The sequence below is a fragment of the Nilaparvata lugens genome, chromosome 1, assembly GCF_014356525.2.
Source record: "Nilaparvata lugens isolate BPH chromosome 1, ASM1435652v1, whole genome shotgun sequence".
Classification (NCBI taxonomy): Eukaryota; Metazoa; Arthropoda; class Insecta; order Hemiptera; family Delphacidae; genus Nilaparvata; species Nilaparvata lugens.
Window position 1 is genome coordinate 7,328,011 of NC_052504.1, and position 17,350 is coordinate 7,345,360.

At 34.6% G+C, this 17,350-nt stretch overlaps 1 protein-coding gene across 1 annotated transcript in view; it reads left to right on the forward strand.

Moving 5' to 3' along the window:
- Positions 1 to 17,350, forward strand: part of LOC111043371 (probable phosphorylase b kinase regulatory subunit alpha) — a 73,347-nt gene that overhangs the window by 26,594 nt on the left and 29,403 nt on the right. Inside the window, exons 8-11 of the mRNA XM_039419869.1 lie at positions 748 to 921; positions 3,913 to 4,126; positions 8,765 to 8,874; positions 14,250 to 14,397. Of these exons, the coding sequence (XP_039275803.1) occupies positions 748 to 921; positions 3,913 to 4,126; positions 8,765 to 8,874; positions 14,250 to 14,397 (646 nt within the window). The remainder of the gene's footprint in view (positions 1 to 747; positions 922 to 3,912; positions 4,127 to 8,764; positions 8,875 to 14,249; positions 14,398 to 17,350) is intronic.

A 17,350-nucleotide genomic window follows, 5' to 3' on the forward strand; every position in this document is an offset into this window, starting at 1 on the left:
GACTGTTAGTCGTTCTTTTTTTTAATAGCAAAAAGTGATTCATCATAAGAAATTTGAAACTACATTAGCCGTTTTCACATACAAAGATTTTCTGACGTTGACCCCTAGAGTGTCTTCCGATATGCCATACAGCTCTATTGATTAGAATAAGTCAATCGGAGGAGGGCATTCTGTATGTCTTATCGCAACCTTAAAGGAACTTGTTTTTCAGGACCAAGTTTCGCGTATTTCGTCACATAATTTAAAAATTACTGTAGCTACAGGTCTGGAAACGGTTTTATTCAATTTCTCGGTTAATTTTACTTAAAGTACGCTAAATTGTACATCTTAATGAAGAGCCAACAAATACCCGTAGGGCTTCATTTCGGCAGGGGAACTGAAATTCAGACGAAATCTGTTAAGCTCTCTTAATTTCTTAGTTCATTTTCCATAAAGTTCGCTGAATTAACATCGTAATTAACAGCCAACAAATACCCGTAGGGCAGGGGAACTGAAATTCATACGAAATTTTTCACTCTGTATAACTTGATAACCAAGCATTCTCGGACCTATGTTAATTAGTATTCTTTTTCTTTTGATGAGAGGATTCACTCCCTGACTTATGGGCACTTTTTTCAGAACACTCTGTATACATAGAATGATATTATTAGTATTTTAATGGCGGATTGTGGGAGTGATCAATTGAACTTTTTTCCGATCAGTATAACGATCAATCTGTTCAAACTGAATTTTTCGTGTTTTGTCCAGGTGATGATAAAAAACAAAGATGGCATGAAACTGGTGCCAGAGCTGTATGCAGTGCCGGGCGATAAGGTCAATGCTGAATACAAGGATCCCGGAAGCCAGAAACGTGTGGCTGTGGGTCGATGTCCTTTCATTTGGGCACAATCTCTCTACATCCTTGGGAGACTGTTGCAAGATGTAAGATATTATTTATTTATCCTTAATTTATTAATTTATTTTATGTATTCTTTTTTACAATGAAGCACAGATAGGGAGAGAAAAACTAAGAATACCTTGTACTATTTCTCTCCCAAATTTAGGTAACATTAAAAGTCCAAATAATGATGTTATATCTTCTAAATTTCCACAAAAATGTCTGTCCAAAAATATTTATACAAACCATTCTTTTGAATTTTGAGGTTCCAAATTAAAAAAAAATCTGGTGTGGTACACTCACACAACTTTCCTTGCTCATATTTGAAACTACGATCAGACTTTTGTATATGTGTATATATAATTGTTCTCAGAGTACTTTTTCCTTTTTGTAAATTGTGAAATTCGATGATTTTTTTTAGTCATCATTTTTTTAAAGTCGTCAAAACAGCTGTTCTACATATGAAATATCTTGACTATGTGTTCTTTTTATGAACTGCGCTACCTACCTATTTCATGCACGAGAAGAAGGTTACAAAGTCCATTTCTCAAGGATGGGGTGGACCCCCCATTAGTTTCCCAGTAAGGAGACTCATGCCAGTTGATAGAGCTGATAAATAACTATACAGAGTATGAATTTGAAAAAACCGGTCAAGTTATTTTGAGAAAATCGTGGAAAACTTGGTTTTTTTTAGTAATTATCCGCCATTTTTCACAAGAATATTACGGAGCTCCGGCAATTTTCCCAGAAATGAGACTCATGTCAGTTGATAGAGCTTATAAATAGCTATCCATGGTATAAATTTGAAGAAAATCGTTAGAGCCGTTTTCGAGAAAACCGTGAAAAACATGGTTTTTTAGTAATTATCCGCCATTTTTTCCGCCATTTTGAATTAAATTTCTTATTGTCAGATCCTCATGGTATAAGGACCTTAAGTTTAAAATTTCAAGTCAATCGGTTGATTAGGAATGGAGTTATCGTGTTCACAGACATACACACATACACACATACACACACACACACACACACCACACACACACCACACACACACACACACACACACACACACACACACACACACACACACACACACACACACACACACACACACACACACACACACACACACACACACACCACACACACACACACCACACACACACACACACAACACACACACACACACGCACACACACACACACACCACACACACACACACACACACACACACCACACACACACACACACACACACACACACCACACACACACACACACACACACACACACACACACACACACACACACACACACCAACACCAACACCAACACCAACACCAACACCAACACCAACACCCAAAAATCATAAAATCATGTTTTTGGACTCAGGGGACCTTGAAACGTATAGAAAACTTGAAATTAGGGAACCTTAATTTTTTTTGGAAAGCAATACTTTCCTTACCTATGGTAATAGGGCAAGGAAAGTAATAATAATAATTTATAACACTTAGTTATTTTGATAATTCGAGTTTCAAGATGAAACTTATTTCAATTCAATCACTCATTTAATTGTTTAAAAACTTATTTCAGTTTTAATCCGATATTGAGTTATGTGCTTGTCTATTCATCATCATCAGTATTCTGCCCTTGGGCAGGTCCATACATGATTTCTCCTTCACCATTCTTCTCTGTCCTGTGCTATTCTCTTCATCATGAAGTATTTCCCCTCCTCCCTGACATCATTCACCATCTTCACTCTATTATTGTCCATTATTCAAATGTAAATGTCCACTGTAACTCAACTGTACATCTCTCAATCCAACGACCCATTTCATAATAATAGTGTGGTAGTAGGCTACCTCGTAGCAAGCTTTATAATCGATATATCGTTCTAAGTATCTGTATGAACAAAAATTTAGAAAATATTACTATAGAGAACGTGATAAATGAGGTTATTCAACAGCAAAGCATAATACAATTTTACATGAAATATTCTTTCCAAAATTTATTTTTGAAAACGAAACAAGAGTAGAAGTTACGAAATACAGTACAGGATAACGTATTAAATAAAATTGACTTTGAGGGACAACTGTCGTTTTTATAGAATGACTAGCAGGTAACCCGTGCTCTGCAAGGGTCTGATTAAAAACTTGACAAACTGAAAACTTGACTTACTGAAATCTTGGAAGAATTTAAAGTAGGCCTATAGCCATCCTCGGTAAATTAAGAATCTATATGCAAAATTTCAAGTTAATCAGTCCATTAGTACAGACGTGATGATGTGTCAAACATAATTTTCCTATTAAAATAAAGTAGGCCTATAGCCATCCTCGGTAAATTAAGAATCTATATGCGAAATTTCAAGTTAATCAGTCCAGTAGTACAGACGTGATGATGTGTCAAACATAATTTTCCTATCCAGTGTATAAGCCAGTTCTTTCCTTTATTAATAATATTTTTTATTTCCATTAGGATGTATACAAAAGAACAAAAAACAATTATATAAAATAATATTAATTACACTGTATGAATAGTTAAGTGATACAAAAGTCTGTACATAGCTAATGTCGTAAAAAAAATATCACTTCTGCACACACAAACATCTGAAAGGAAATAATTAGATACTCCCGAGGCAAAGGCCTATATGGGAGTCCTAGCATAAAAAATTAAACCAGAAACACACTTATAATTTGTATACGAGCAAAAAGATAATAATGGGAGTCCTAGCATAAAAAATTAAACCAGAAACACACTTATAATTTGTATACGAGCAAAAAGATAATAATAAATTGAGGTAAACTTATGTACTATTTACATTAAAATATTATGTTTGACTTAATTTGTTATTTCGTAGTAACGGTGCTTGGTCGGGCTACAAATTATAATTTTGTGTCAACAGTATTATTCAGAATCAGTCCTTTACTTAAATTATACATTATTGGAATCAACTTTAGATTTCGGAGTCTAAGAAAATTATTTTAACAAATTTATTCCTATCAGGAAACTTTATTATAATATAGATTATTTCCATGGCAGGGATTCCTAGCACCCGGAGAATTGGACCCGCTGAACCGACGGCTGTGTTCGGAGAAGAAGCCCGACGTGGTGGTACAAGTGGTGATCCTAGCGGAGGATGCCGACATCAGAGACAAGCTGCTGCAACATGAGATATTTGTGCAGACCATCAGTGAAGTGGCTCCCATCGAAGTGCAGCCGGCGCGAGTGCTCAGTCATCTCTATTCTTACCTTGGTCAGTTTATAAATGTTTGAAATCAATCTTGATTCTTGATGTATTTTTAAGTGGAATTTATGTCAATTGTGTGTGGAATTATGTAAATTATGGAATTTAAGTGGCATTAAATATGTCTGGGAAAATGATGCTTTTTGCTGACGACTCCGCAATCTATTTTGAGGGGGACAGCTGGGAGCATGTCTACAGAATTGGTTGAAGTGAGCTGAGGCAATTGAAAAGTTGGTTCAATACAAATATACTCAGTATGAACACTAAAAAGACCAAATGTTTGCCTATTTTTCTACGTGACAGCCGTGCTCCTCCTACCAACATTAAACTGAGGGTTCATACATGCGTTGCTGATTGGTGTGACGATTGCAGCTGTGATGTGATAGAAACCGTGTATGATTACAAATACTTAGGTATATTATGCATAGATAGTCAACTAACATGGAGCACTCATGTTAGATATCTCAATAGTAGGTTGAGGAAGATGATTTATGTGTTCAGCCAGCTGAGGGGAATCTTAAGTATAAATCACCTGAGAACCGTTTATTTTGCATATGTCCAGTCTGACTTGTCCTATGGTATTGTTTTATGGGGAGGTGCGCCCAAAACCTTACTAGATGAATTATCAGTCACCCAGAAAACAATTATAAAAGCTGGCCTTGGCCTTTGCAGAAGATTTCCATCTGATCAGTTGTTCCTGACTTTTGATGTTTTCAGAATTAGGCAACTCTTCATCAAGGCAGTTCTTTTGTACATGTTTAAGAATAAAATATACTTCAATTCAGAGTCTAATCACCCTCATTTTACTAGGCATGCGCGATTTCATCACTCGGGTCTCCCGCGTAACTTACGTTCAGTTTGCGACGTGAATATATCATTTCTGTGTCACACCATTATGAATGATATTCCTCATGAAATTAGTCAGCCGGGCATATATAAAATATCCAAATACAAAAAAATCGTTTCAAACTGGCTGAAGACTATGGATGTAGATCAATGTGAGCGGCTGCTACAATCTGCCTACCAACACTAAATTGGCCTACCTAATTTCCTCTTTCTTTCCCCCTTTCTCTCTTTGTCAACAGACTGTCAAGTGTAGACCCTTTTCTCATGGATATATCCTATGCCATTGTGATTATTCAACGTGTCTGGGTGTGTGTGTGTGTGTGTGTGTGTGTGTGTGTGTCTTATATTATTATTAAATAAAATCTAATTATAAAATCTTCCACTGATCAAATAAAAATTAAAAACAGGAATAGACCTCTAAAAAACTGGATCACTCCAGGACTTATTAGATCTATTAGGGAAAGAGACAAAATGCATAAAAAATTAAATAGTCAACCGTTCAATCAACAACTGCGGAATAAATACAAAACATACAGAAATACATTAAATAAACTTATAAAACAACTAAATTCGATTATTATAGAAATAAAATATCGCTTTCCAAAGGTAATAGTAAGAAGACATGGGAATGTATTGAGGAAATTTTAGACAGAAAACGTGTGTATAAACCACCTGACATCGACCCGGAAACGCTGAATAAATATTTCTCTGAGGTAGGAAGAACTTATGCGGAGAGGATTGATACTGGGGATACATTGCAGTTGGTACATTCACAGAATTCACATTGTGATGCGACTAACACTCCAAATTCATTTTTTATGTACCCAACGAGCTCTGATGAGGTATTGCTTACTATTAAAGATTTAAAAACTAATTCTTCTCCTGGGGTGGATGGACTAGGAAATATATGCTTAAAAAATATATCAGAATACATAGCGAAGCCCTTGTCGATAATATTCAACAAATGTTTTGAATTAGGCCATTTTCCATCTCATTTCAAAATTGCAAAAATAATCCCTCTGTATAAATCAGGTGCCAAAAAAGCTCCTGAGAACTACCGTCCCATAAGTCTTATTACTAACCTATCTAAAATATTCGAGAAAATAATTAAAGTACGAATTATAAAATATCTAGAAAAATATCAATTTATAGCTGGTAATCAGTACGGTTTCCAGGAGGGTAAATCCACTGAAGACGCTATGACTGAACTGGTTAGAATAGTGACCGATAATTTCCAGAATAATAAAAAAACATTGTCAGTGTATCTGGACTTGGCTAAGGCCTATGATACCATTCCACACAATACCTTTCTGAACAAATTAGAGAGAATAGGTTTCCGTGGACCAGTGTTGAAGCTATTTAAAAGCTATTTGAGTAAAAGAATCCAGACTCTTGGTTCTAGTAAAGTTACACTGTCAGAATATGGCCTTCCACAGGGGACAGTAATCTCGCCGATTTTATTTTTGATCTATATTAATGATCTTTTGAGGATCCAAATGAATGGTTGTCATGCAATCTCCTTTGCTGATGATACAGCCCTAATATTTACAGCATCTAACTGGCGAGAGGTCAGGAGTTTGGCAGAATCTGGTCTGGCCCAAGTGAAGATGTGGCTAGATCACCACACTCTAACTTTAAATATAAGAAAAAGTGTTTTCATGATTTTCTCACCATCTGAAAGGTCCATACCTGCAGACATATTTCGTAACGGAATAGAAATTCACTCAGACTGCTGCGCCTATCATTATAACCATAGTGAAGGCTTACAGGAGGGAGGTGGAGACTGTGCATGTCAATCATTAGAGAGAGTGAGAGAGACCAAGTACTTAGGTGTGATATTAGATTCTCAACTAAAATGGAATACGCACATAAATAAGACTTGTCAAAAATTGAAACATATTATCCACAAGTTTTACAGATTGAACGGTCTGGGAGACTTATCTATTTTGAGATTAATATATTTCGCTTATGCTCAGTCTGTATTTCAGTATGGGATTAGGGTTTGGGGTGGAGCATTGGACACACATTTCAACAAAATTTCCTTGATTCAGAGACATATAATAAAAGCTGCCCTTGGTCGACCAGACGATACCCCACACATCTTATTTTTACAGAATTCCCAGTCTTAACAGTTAAACAACTTTATGTGAAAAATATTATACTTTATATAATTAAAAACAGAAACCTATTCACACCACAAATCAGAACTTATAATTTTCGAATGCAATCCAATTTCCAAATTAACAGAACTGACCTTACTGTATGCCGGAGACAATTCACATATATAAGCAATAGGTTGATCAATTTAATACCATCGAACCTAATTACAAGTAAGACAACAAAAACTAATATAAAAAAAATAGCAGACTGGATCAAATCAATAAACATAGCTCATTTTATACACATATGAAGTACTTTTAACAACTTTTTTTAAATAATTAGGTCCAGGTTCATTTCTTTTTTTCTTTTTCACTTCAATAAATTTGTTAGTGTTGTATTTTGTTATTGATACTCGCTGCCAGCACACAAACCTTAGAGGTTTTGCAGGCAGCGCCTATATAATAAGTTTTATTATCAAAGTTTATTTTTATGTACTTATAGAAATTGTTTATATTAATGTGTACAACTTTGTATTGTCTATTTTGATTTGTATTTTCGATATTATGGCAAATAAATTTGATTTGATTTGATTTGATTTGAAATAACATAAAATACTATCAGTAGAATAATAAATATTATACAGTTCTGAACTCATTGACCCACGAACAGGCCCATTAGGCCTATGTGGGCAATTATTATTTCATTATTAGGGTTCAGATTTACTAAGCAGTGCAATTTTCTCAGATCTAAGGATAAACTATAATAGTTTAAAGCTCTCTATTTATAACACTATTAATAGATATCAACCTTTATTATTTCTTATAAGATGTATCACTATTATAATTTAATATAATTATTGTATAGAATTATTGTATTACTCCTTAGGTCATTATGTATCAAGTTTTATTTTACACAATTGTTACGTTGTGCTGCTTGCATTTTGTGCCCTTTTAAAATATTATAATCATGTATAATTTGGCGAAATAAACAATTCAATTTTTATCGTAATTTGCATTTGTGTTAAGCCCGGTCCACACGATCAAACTTTAGGTGAGTTATGCCATAGAGAAACAATAGCATAAATAGATATCCCATGGTATAGGGCGTTTATGTCGCAAGTTTCACTGTTATCCCAAGCCGATAGTTCACGTAGTTCTCTCCCGTGAAGCTTTATGACGCTGGTAGTCTTTCATGTTGTGCCGTTCATACACTCTTGCCCGGTCAAAACAGTAAATATCGACAATAATCGACAGTAATCGGCTTGAGATAACAGTAAAAGTTGCGACATAAACGCCCTATACCATGGGATATCTACTTACGCTATTTTTTCTCTATGGTTATGCACAGTCATGCCAGATTTGACAAATATCAAGTCGAGAAGAGACTGCGACTCTAGCATGTGTTTTCAAATGGTGCCTCTCAGACCAGTCGATTAAAAAGTCTCCGCGACCTCACGACTGTGAGACTGAGTCGAGCGTCGACTCGACATGTTGATCGAGCCTCGATTTGAGTTGCAAAGTACCGTACATTTTCAATGAAACTGAGGTTATGTTTAAAAAAAGTGATGTTCATCATCACTAGACTAGACTTAAATTCTTAAGTCTTAATGTCCTTATCTACAACTTCAGACTAATTTTTCTGATTGCCTTCTCATTTTAAGCTTATAATAATTCTTAATTGAAAAATTGACTTCTATTCTAGGTCGTAATCAGAAGTTGGGATTGACTGGTCGAAAATCTAGAGATGTTGGAATTCTAAGCACTAGCAAACTCTACGCTCTACAAGACAGGATATTTGCTTTCACACCTCAGGTAAGAACAAGATCAAGTTTTACTTCAATCACTATGTATTCCAATACTAATCTAGTTGTAAAAGTGAAAAGTGAAGTAAGATTAAAATATGTTCAAAATTATTCATTCATAAACAATAGATGCAATGCCGACAGATTCATTTGTTCTTTATTCATTTATACAATGATTACATTATCAAAATGATAGGGAGAGGAAAAATAAGGTAACCTTGTGCTATTCCTCTCCCAAATTTAGATAACACATAGCCCGAAAAAATTAAATTAATTTCATTTTCGCCACACTGCACAGAAAGCAGCTGTTTTCCAGTCCCTACATAGATCTGAAAGACATTGTTTGCAGACGACTCTCGTCTGATGTCAGAACATGCTTCTTTCCGGCCTTAGCCGTACCCTTTCCGGCCGCTTTTTTAAAATGTGTTTGGACAACTGTGCCATATGGTGCATTGTGTTCAGGAGGGTGAGATCGGAAATTTTCACTCCACTTTGAGTACCCTATGATGTCTGGTTCTTGAGATATGAGACATCAAAGTTTCCCCCCCTCAAAAAACATTCTTATTTGATTTATTATTCTTATATAACTGATGCCAAAAAGTTAGGGGGCTTCGTGGGTCACATGGTGTAACCTACTCACAGCTGATGCAATGCATCTATTTATTGTCTCTTTTGATTTAAAAATCATCACCTAAGCCAAGCTAGATGACAACTCTACTTGACAACATCAGCTGTTAGGACGCACAAGAGACCCACGAAACCGCCTAACTTTTTGGCGTCAGCTATACCTATAGTGTGGCGAAAAATATCGTACGCGACTCTCTCAGAAAGGTGTTTACGGTATTCGGATAACATATTTCCGGGCTCTGCAAGCCTCGCCCGGGAAACTATCCTCATACCGTAAACACTAACTTTCTGTGCTTGTAGCGTAATATACTATTTTATTTCACCACCTACATCACAAGGATGAGGGACTCGTCAAGGAAGTCGCTACTTGTCAATCACACTCTTCACTGGAAATTCCTACGGTGAATTGAGTGGATTTTCTAAATTATATTTTTTTAGAGCTTGCTTGAATAGTTTAGGCTGTTCTATACTTTTTATCTCATGTGGCAGGCAATTATGAAAGCGAAGACCCTGTGTTTGTGTCTCTGTCTCTGCGTTTTCAGCAGCCTACTGTGTGGAAGGTCAAAATAGTTTTTTCCTCTTGTGTTATGTTTATGTATATTGTTCCTACATTGCCTAACCGTTTTATACTTTTTATATTTATAGAATCGTTTTGTAATACGGTTACGATACGATCCGATCTTGTAATACGATTGAAATATAGAGGGATACTACTATAAAAATCCTGTCTTTCCTGAAATAAGGTCTGCAGTGAGCATCATATTGCAAACAGTTCATAATCCTTATTGATTTATTTTGTAATATTATTAATTTGTTCTATGTATGTGTGTGGTGCGCTTCAACAGGCATTCATCCTCAACTGCTTCAGACCCTGATTTGAAATGAACAATAATTCATTCACTATCAATTATTTTGCTGATTCTACTTACCAAATTTAAAAATTAATTACTTACTCTTACTCCCAGGGCCATCTATTATCTAAGTTTATATTTGGCCGCACCAACAAACTGTCTCCAGCATCTCCTCAGCATCTTTTTCTGTCGCTTCAATAATTTAGAAATGGAATATCAATATTTTATTTTGTCCTGAGATTCAATAATCAATTTACAGTTTGAATAACGTTATGTGATATCCAAATTCATATAAATAATTCACAAATACATGAAAAAAACAAAATTAAGTTTCATACATTAGAAATTTACTAACAAAATTACAAAAGCTTTCATTGAAACTAAATAACAATCTAATATATAATATTGGTGTTGCCAGCAAAACAAAGTTTGTGCGCTAGCAACGAGCACTCCAATTAGAGAAAAATAGAAAAAAGTAACTTTATGAAACAAAAAATTAGCATACACTTTCAAAAAGGAAAAAACACGATAGTGGAGTAGTTCATAGCATAAACATAAACAAAATATAATTCGTTGAACAAATATTCATTTTGATATATCAAAAATTTGAAATACAGTACAGGATAACATTATATAAATTGAATTCGGTCTGAGAGACAACTTTCAGTTAGTAAAGGGGGGAAATAACTAAATTAAACATGAAAATAAAGAATTGATAATGTCTAGAATTGAAATATTTTAACTACAAATTTTCGGTCTTGATCCAGTTCTCAATTTTCGTTTCAAGTGCTTCTGAGGGTTTTATTTTTATAAAATGTTCAGGAAAATAATATTTATTAGTTTGTGTAGTTGAATTGTCTTCTGCATATAGTTAAGTCAGTTCGAGGAACAATATATCTATTTGCAGATCTGAAAATATAATTAGTTTGATGCAGTGTAAAGAGATCTATGATTGCTGATATATTTAATGAGATTTCTAATATATAGCTGTCTGACTGTCATAACTCCAATTTCCAGAAAAAGTTGGTGACTAGGGTATCGTCTGTGCACTCCCAAGGCTGCCTTGAGAATACCCTTTTGAATAATATTAATTTTTTTTTTAAATGAGCATTGAATGCACCACCCCACACCTTAATTCCATACTGGAAGATTTACTGAGAATATGCTAGGTATACCATTTTACTTAGACTTTTGTCTTTGAGTAAGCTCAAATTATAAAATTTCTGGATCATAAATGTGACGTTTCTTATTCTGTCCAGCTCACGGATCAAGGTCGTTACTACATTGCCTCTGACAATGAGCTGATGATTGACCGCTTTAAAAGTGAAATCAACTTCCTGAAATCGAGTTGGCAGAACATGCTAGGCCGACCTCTTGTCATAATGCCTATCAAGCGTATCTATCTAGGTATACCACAGTTGCAAATTTAGGTTTGGGATGGTTTTCAACATTTTTATTTTCATTTCTGCACTGTTGTGGATCAGTTTTTTTTATTTTCACCCTTATTTTTTGTAGTGATATTGTCACCGTATTGCTTCCCTACATACGTTTTTCATTATACGTTAATCTCTTTTATCAAACTCTATCAGGCTGTCTCCTCTTCAACTAATAATTCCCACAGTAGCTGGTTAAAGTAGTGTTGAGTTTCACTTTTCATATTTTTTTCAACATTTCTAATGACTTGGAATACTTTCTACCGGGTGTCTATAAATGAATATCGGGGTTTTAACGCTTTATAAGATTTATTACATTATACTTACAGTTATTAATGATATGTCAAATGAAAGAGCAACTCAAACAGTTTTTGTTCGTTGGTGAGCAAGATGGTGCGCCACCTCACTGGCATAACGAAGTAAGCGATTGGTTGAACGTAACTGTACCCCCGACCGCTGGATTGGCCGCAAGGGGCCCAATGACAGAGCTTGCTATGCGTGGCCTCCACGGTCACCCGACCTAACGCCATGCGATTTTTACCTTTGAGGTTTCATCAAGGATCGTATGTATGTGTCTCCGTTACCAGCTGACCTCCTTGAATTACGAAAGAGGATTGAAGCAGCTGTTGCAACAATTACAGAAGACACACTACTCAACGTTTGGGAAGAACTCGGCTATAGACTTGATGTGTGCCGTGTGTCAAATGGTGCTCACATAGAACACTTGTAAACTTGTATATAAAACTGTTTGAGTTGCTCTTTCATTTGACATATCATTAATAACTGTAAGTATAATGTAATAAATCTTATAAAGCGTTAAAACCCCGATATTCATTTTATAGACACCCAGTATTTATAAAGTTATGTATTTTAATAATGAATTCCCAGTATTAACCATTTTGGAATCATGAATATCAAAATAATTTCTTATTTGAAATTATCTCTTATATTATGAGAAGCCAACAATCATATTGTTGTCAATGAATTGTGGCCAATTCATATTAGCTGCCAAAATAACTTATTTGAACATTTCATTAAATTTTGTAAAGAGTTTTAGCTAAGGCTAACATATACGAGCGCTAATGCGGCGTTAACGCGGCGTTGGCAACGCTGAACCAAGTTATACATAGTGTTTTAGCGCGCACTATGGAAATATAATTGCTCAGTTAACGCGACGCTAAAAACGCCGCATTAACGCCCTGCCATTAGCGCTCGTATAACATGGGCCTCGAGCATATTTTGAATGCTAAATTGTCAATCGAAGGCTTGATTAGAAAGTTGAAATTGTTAGTACTTTAAATATAGTAGTTGTAAGATGCTAGAGTTGAGCTTCCTTAGTATGGGGTTTTGGTATGATTCTCTATTAGAAAATGTGTGCGTCAAGACAGAATCAGTTTGCTGCTTAGTATTTTTAGAGTGTATTTGGTGAGAATGTTCCGCTTGTAATGTATATTTTTAGTTGAAATTTTGATTCAATTTGTTTTCTTCCCATTTGTAGATTGCATGTTTGTTGAGATGTAAAAAATGTGTGAAATAAGGAAATATGTATTATTTAATTGTCATGCGAGATGTGTTATCTCAAGCTGATTCATAAAAGGAACAAGTTTAAAGTATGTTTTGACATTTCATTGATTGTTTTTATACTGTAAATGAAAAATAATATCATATAACACTATTCTCATCAACCTTGTGAATACTCATGAGTTGATTGATTCCAATACATGATTTGCTTTTACTATCAAGAGTTTTTCTCTAAATTTTTATAAATAAATAAATAATTGGACTTTTGTACATGGCGATTTGAGTGTTTTTCTGACTTGATTTTATTGTATTTAGATACAATCCAATTATTATTTTCATCAGTACCATAACCTCCACGAAAAGTTGCAATACAGCATAATCCTACTTTCAATTGAACTTTTATTGTACTTCATACGCTTTATTACTACATAATACCATAGAGAAACAATAGCATAAGTAGATACGTCCCATGGTATAGGACGTTCATGTCGCAAATTTTACTGTTATCTCAAGCAGATAGTCCATGTAGCTCTTTCCTGTGAAGCTTTGTGTCGCTGGTAGTCTCTCATATTGTGCCGTCCATACACTCTCACCCGGCCAAAACAGTAAAAATCGACAATAATCGACAGTAATCGGCTTGAGATAACAGTAAAAGTTGCGACATAAACGCCCTATACATGGGATATCTACTTACGCTATTGTTGTTTCTCTATGATAATAGAGAGTGAGTGCATTATGCACACCTCAACATTCAAGTGCATTATGCACTTCAACTCCTACATATTCATACCTACTTTGTGGAAATAAATTTAAATTTGAAAGTAATGTAATTCAATACGAATATACACCATGATTCCATCTAGGACCTTATTTGAATGCGTTTTATTTGAAAGTGTTTGATTTGTGTTGTGTTGTGTGTTGTTGGTTGATGGTTGGTGATTGATGCCCTCTAGACAGTTGACCTGGAGCACTACTATATGCGTAACGATGTATCACTGCTCGCTAACAATTTCATGATGGACCTCTCCTTCCTCACCATGAACTGGCGGCATATGCTTGGAAGGCCAACCTACACCATTATCGCATCTAACAACATGCTTGGTAATCATTTGCTGTCTTGAGATTATTTATTTTATTTATTTTCATTTTATTCATTTACAATGCAAAAGACACTCATGTAATAACATTGGAAGATAAAATAATAAGATAGTCCTTGTGCTATAGTAGTCTCATTGCTTTTCCAGTACATAGACACACAGCTCTAGAAAAAACTCCATTCTACTCTGGAATACGTTATTTTAATAAATTACCTGCAGCCATCAGAAATCTAGATTCAATAAACAAATTCAAACTAACAGTCAGAAAAATGCTAGTAGAGAAAGCCCTATACTCTGCTGCCGAATTTTAATTTATGAAAAGGGGCTGTAGAGTGTAACTTAACTTTTTGTGACTTTCATTTCCATGTGAATTTGATGAGATACATCATAGAGTGTATTTATTTATTTTACTTTTAAGAAGTTAGAACTAAGTCTTTTAGATATAATTTTGTTCTAGTATTGACATGTCACCAGTCAAATGAGTGTTACTCAAAAATTGATGTAATGTGACGATAAATAAATGAATGAATGAATGAATGTGCTATATACGTTGTGGTCTACCATACTGATTATAATAATTAATGGTCTTGTTGCGAGAGATAGGGAAGTTAATGTAGTCTACCATACTAATGAATTATGATCACAGGTTTTTCGAGTAATAGATGCTAAAGCGCATTCAATAGGTAACTATTATTCAAAAAGTTCAAATGAGGACGAAGCTTGCCTGTGGAATAAATCTATTGAATAATTAAGCATCTTATTTCACTTCTCATTACGAACTACTAACGTATAGTGAGGTCCACGCTATAATGGCAGTGGAGAAAGATAGGAGGACAGCGTTGTCGATTCCCTGCCTTCTATAGAAGATAGCTGATACCAGTATATCTGATGTAATATTAACTGTCCATGCTTGTTTGAAATATTTAATTATATTTCATTCGTAAAGAGAATATATCTCTCAATGATTACATGATACAATTTCATAATTGAGATTAAATATTTTGTTAATCTATATATATAAAAGCGAAATGGCACTCACTCACTGACTGACTGACTGACTCACTCACTCACTCACTCACTCACTCACTCACTCACTCGCATAACTAAAAATCTACCGGACCAAAAACGTTCAAATTTGGTAGGTATGTTCAGTTGGCCCTTTAGAGGCGCACTAAGAAATCTTTTGGCAATATTCCATCTCTAAGGGTTGTTTTTAAGGGTTTAAAGTTCGTCTTTCAGCATGTATATTCTTCTTCTCCCAATCTCTTAATTATAATTGAAATTTCCATATCATATGTTACCATAGAACTATAATCTAGATAGAGTACCTCTTCGAAACAGTTGTTAACTGGCAACTAAATTAATAATTTTGTCAGGTTGGCATTAAGTTGAGTTGACTTTGTTAGGTTGGCACCAAGTTGAAGATTTAAATGCATTTATCGCGGAAAAATAATTGATTGGGCACTGCTACTTCAATCCTGGGAATATTATATTACTAGCCGTCAGGCTCGCTTCGCTCGCCATATCCGTTTAGCCAGACGTTTAGTCTGAACCCCCGACTGGATTGTCCTAACATATGATAAAAATGCTCAAATGAAAAATGCAGGCGAGCGAAGCGAGCCTGCTGATCTCATTCTTGGACGATCCAGTCGGGGGTCCAGGGGGCGGAGCCCCCTGCCTAGATGGATATGGCGAGCGAAGCGAGCCTGACGGCTAGTTAATCATATTTCTACATTGTTGAAGAATGATCTGGCAACGTTACGGAACTAGAAAAAGATAACGTTATCTGCTTGGTCAAATGATAGACAAGGATGGCACCATCAATGTTAATCAAATATTATTAAAACAATAATAATAATAGTAATAAAAATAGTCAGAACAAATCTAAATAGTAATAATCTAACTAAATAGTAATAATAAAACATAAAAAACTATTAGTAATAATCAAAACAGAAATAATCACACAAAATAAAACATAATAGTAATAAAATTACTGTACCTGGAGCAATTCTCCAATAGGTTTCTTTTTTTATTCATATTTTGGTCGTGCTCCATTTGTTTGTCTAAATTATTGATACTATTGATTGAAGTATGCAATTCAAATATTGATTGTTAATTAATTAATATAACAATTGTAATTAAAGGGGTGTTTTTGATGTTGGAACTGTTAATATTATCAAGTGTTTTTTTTTTTCATATTTAGAGGATGTCAATTAGAGGTTGATTTCTTTTGTTTCGTATTCAGTTTTTAACTTTCTGATTGAATGTTAGGCTAAGTGAATTTTTCGAGAAGATTGTCCATGTAATACTGTTTCTTTTTGCTTCTTCTACTTTTGTTTTAGTTTTCCTTTTTCGAATTAAATTTCTAGCTAATATTGTATTTTAGTTTTATGAAATAGCACAACTCGCATCCGCGCTCAGATTCTTTCTATGCGGATGCTAATTTTTCCATAAAATTATAATTTATTGTAATATTAATCAAATACTGCCATTATAACGTGGACCTCACTATAGGAAAGTTCATTCAATTGGTAACTATTTATCAAGTTTAAATATACAGGTTGAAGCTTGCCTTCAAAACAAATCTACTTGATTTCGTACCTAAGCATATTCTTCAATTTTACTTCCAATGTAATAAAAAAATTCAAACTACTATAGTCTGTGCAAACTATCACCGTTGCCGTATTTCTGTCTAAATGACCTGTGCTCTCTATTCCGCTATTTCTCTCACACAATTAGCTCACAGGCTTACTGACTTCTGTGAAATCTGACAGCATGGTACTCTATAAACGCAATGCTGCAATCGTTAGGTTTGCACGGACTAGTTAGAATTGACTAGTTTGACAGTTTAGTTAGAATTCTATCACTTCTTTCACTAATGATTGTCGTCGTCAAAAAAGTGTTAGAAGTTGATTAAAAATAAGCATCAGAACAACATTTATTGTGTTACTAATTAG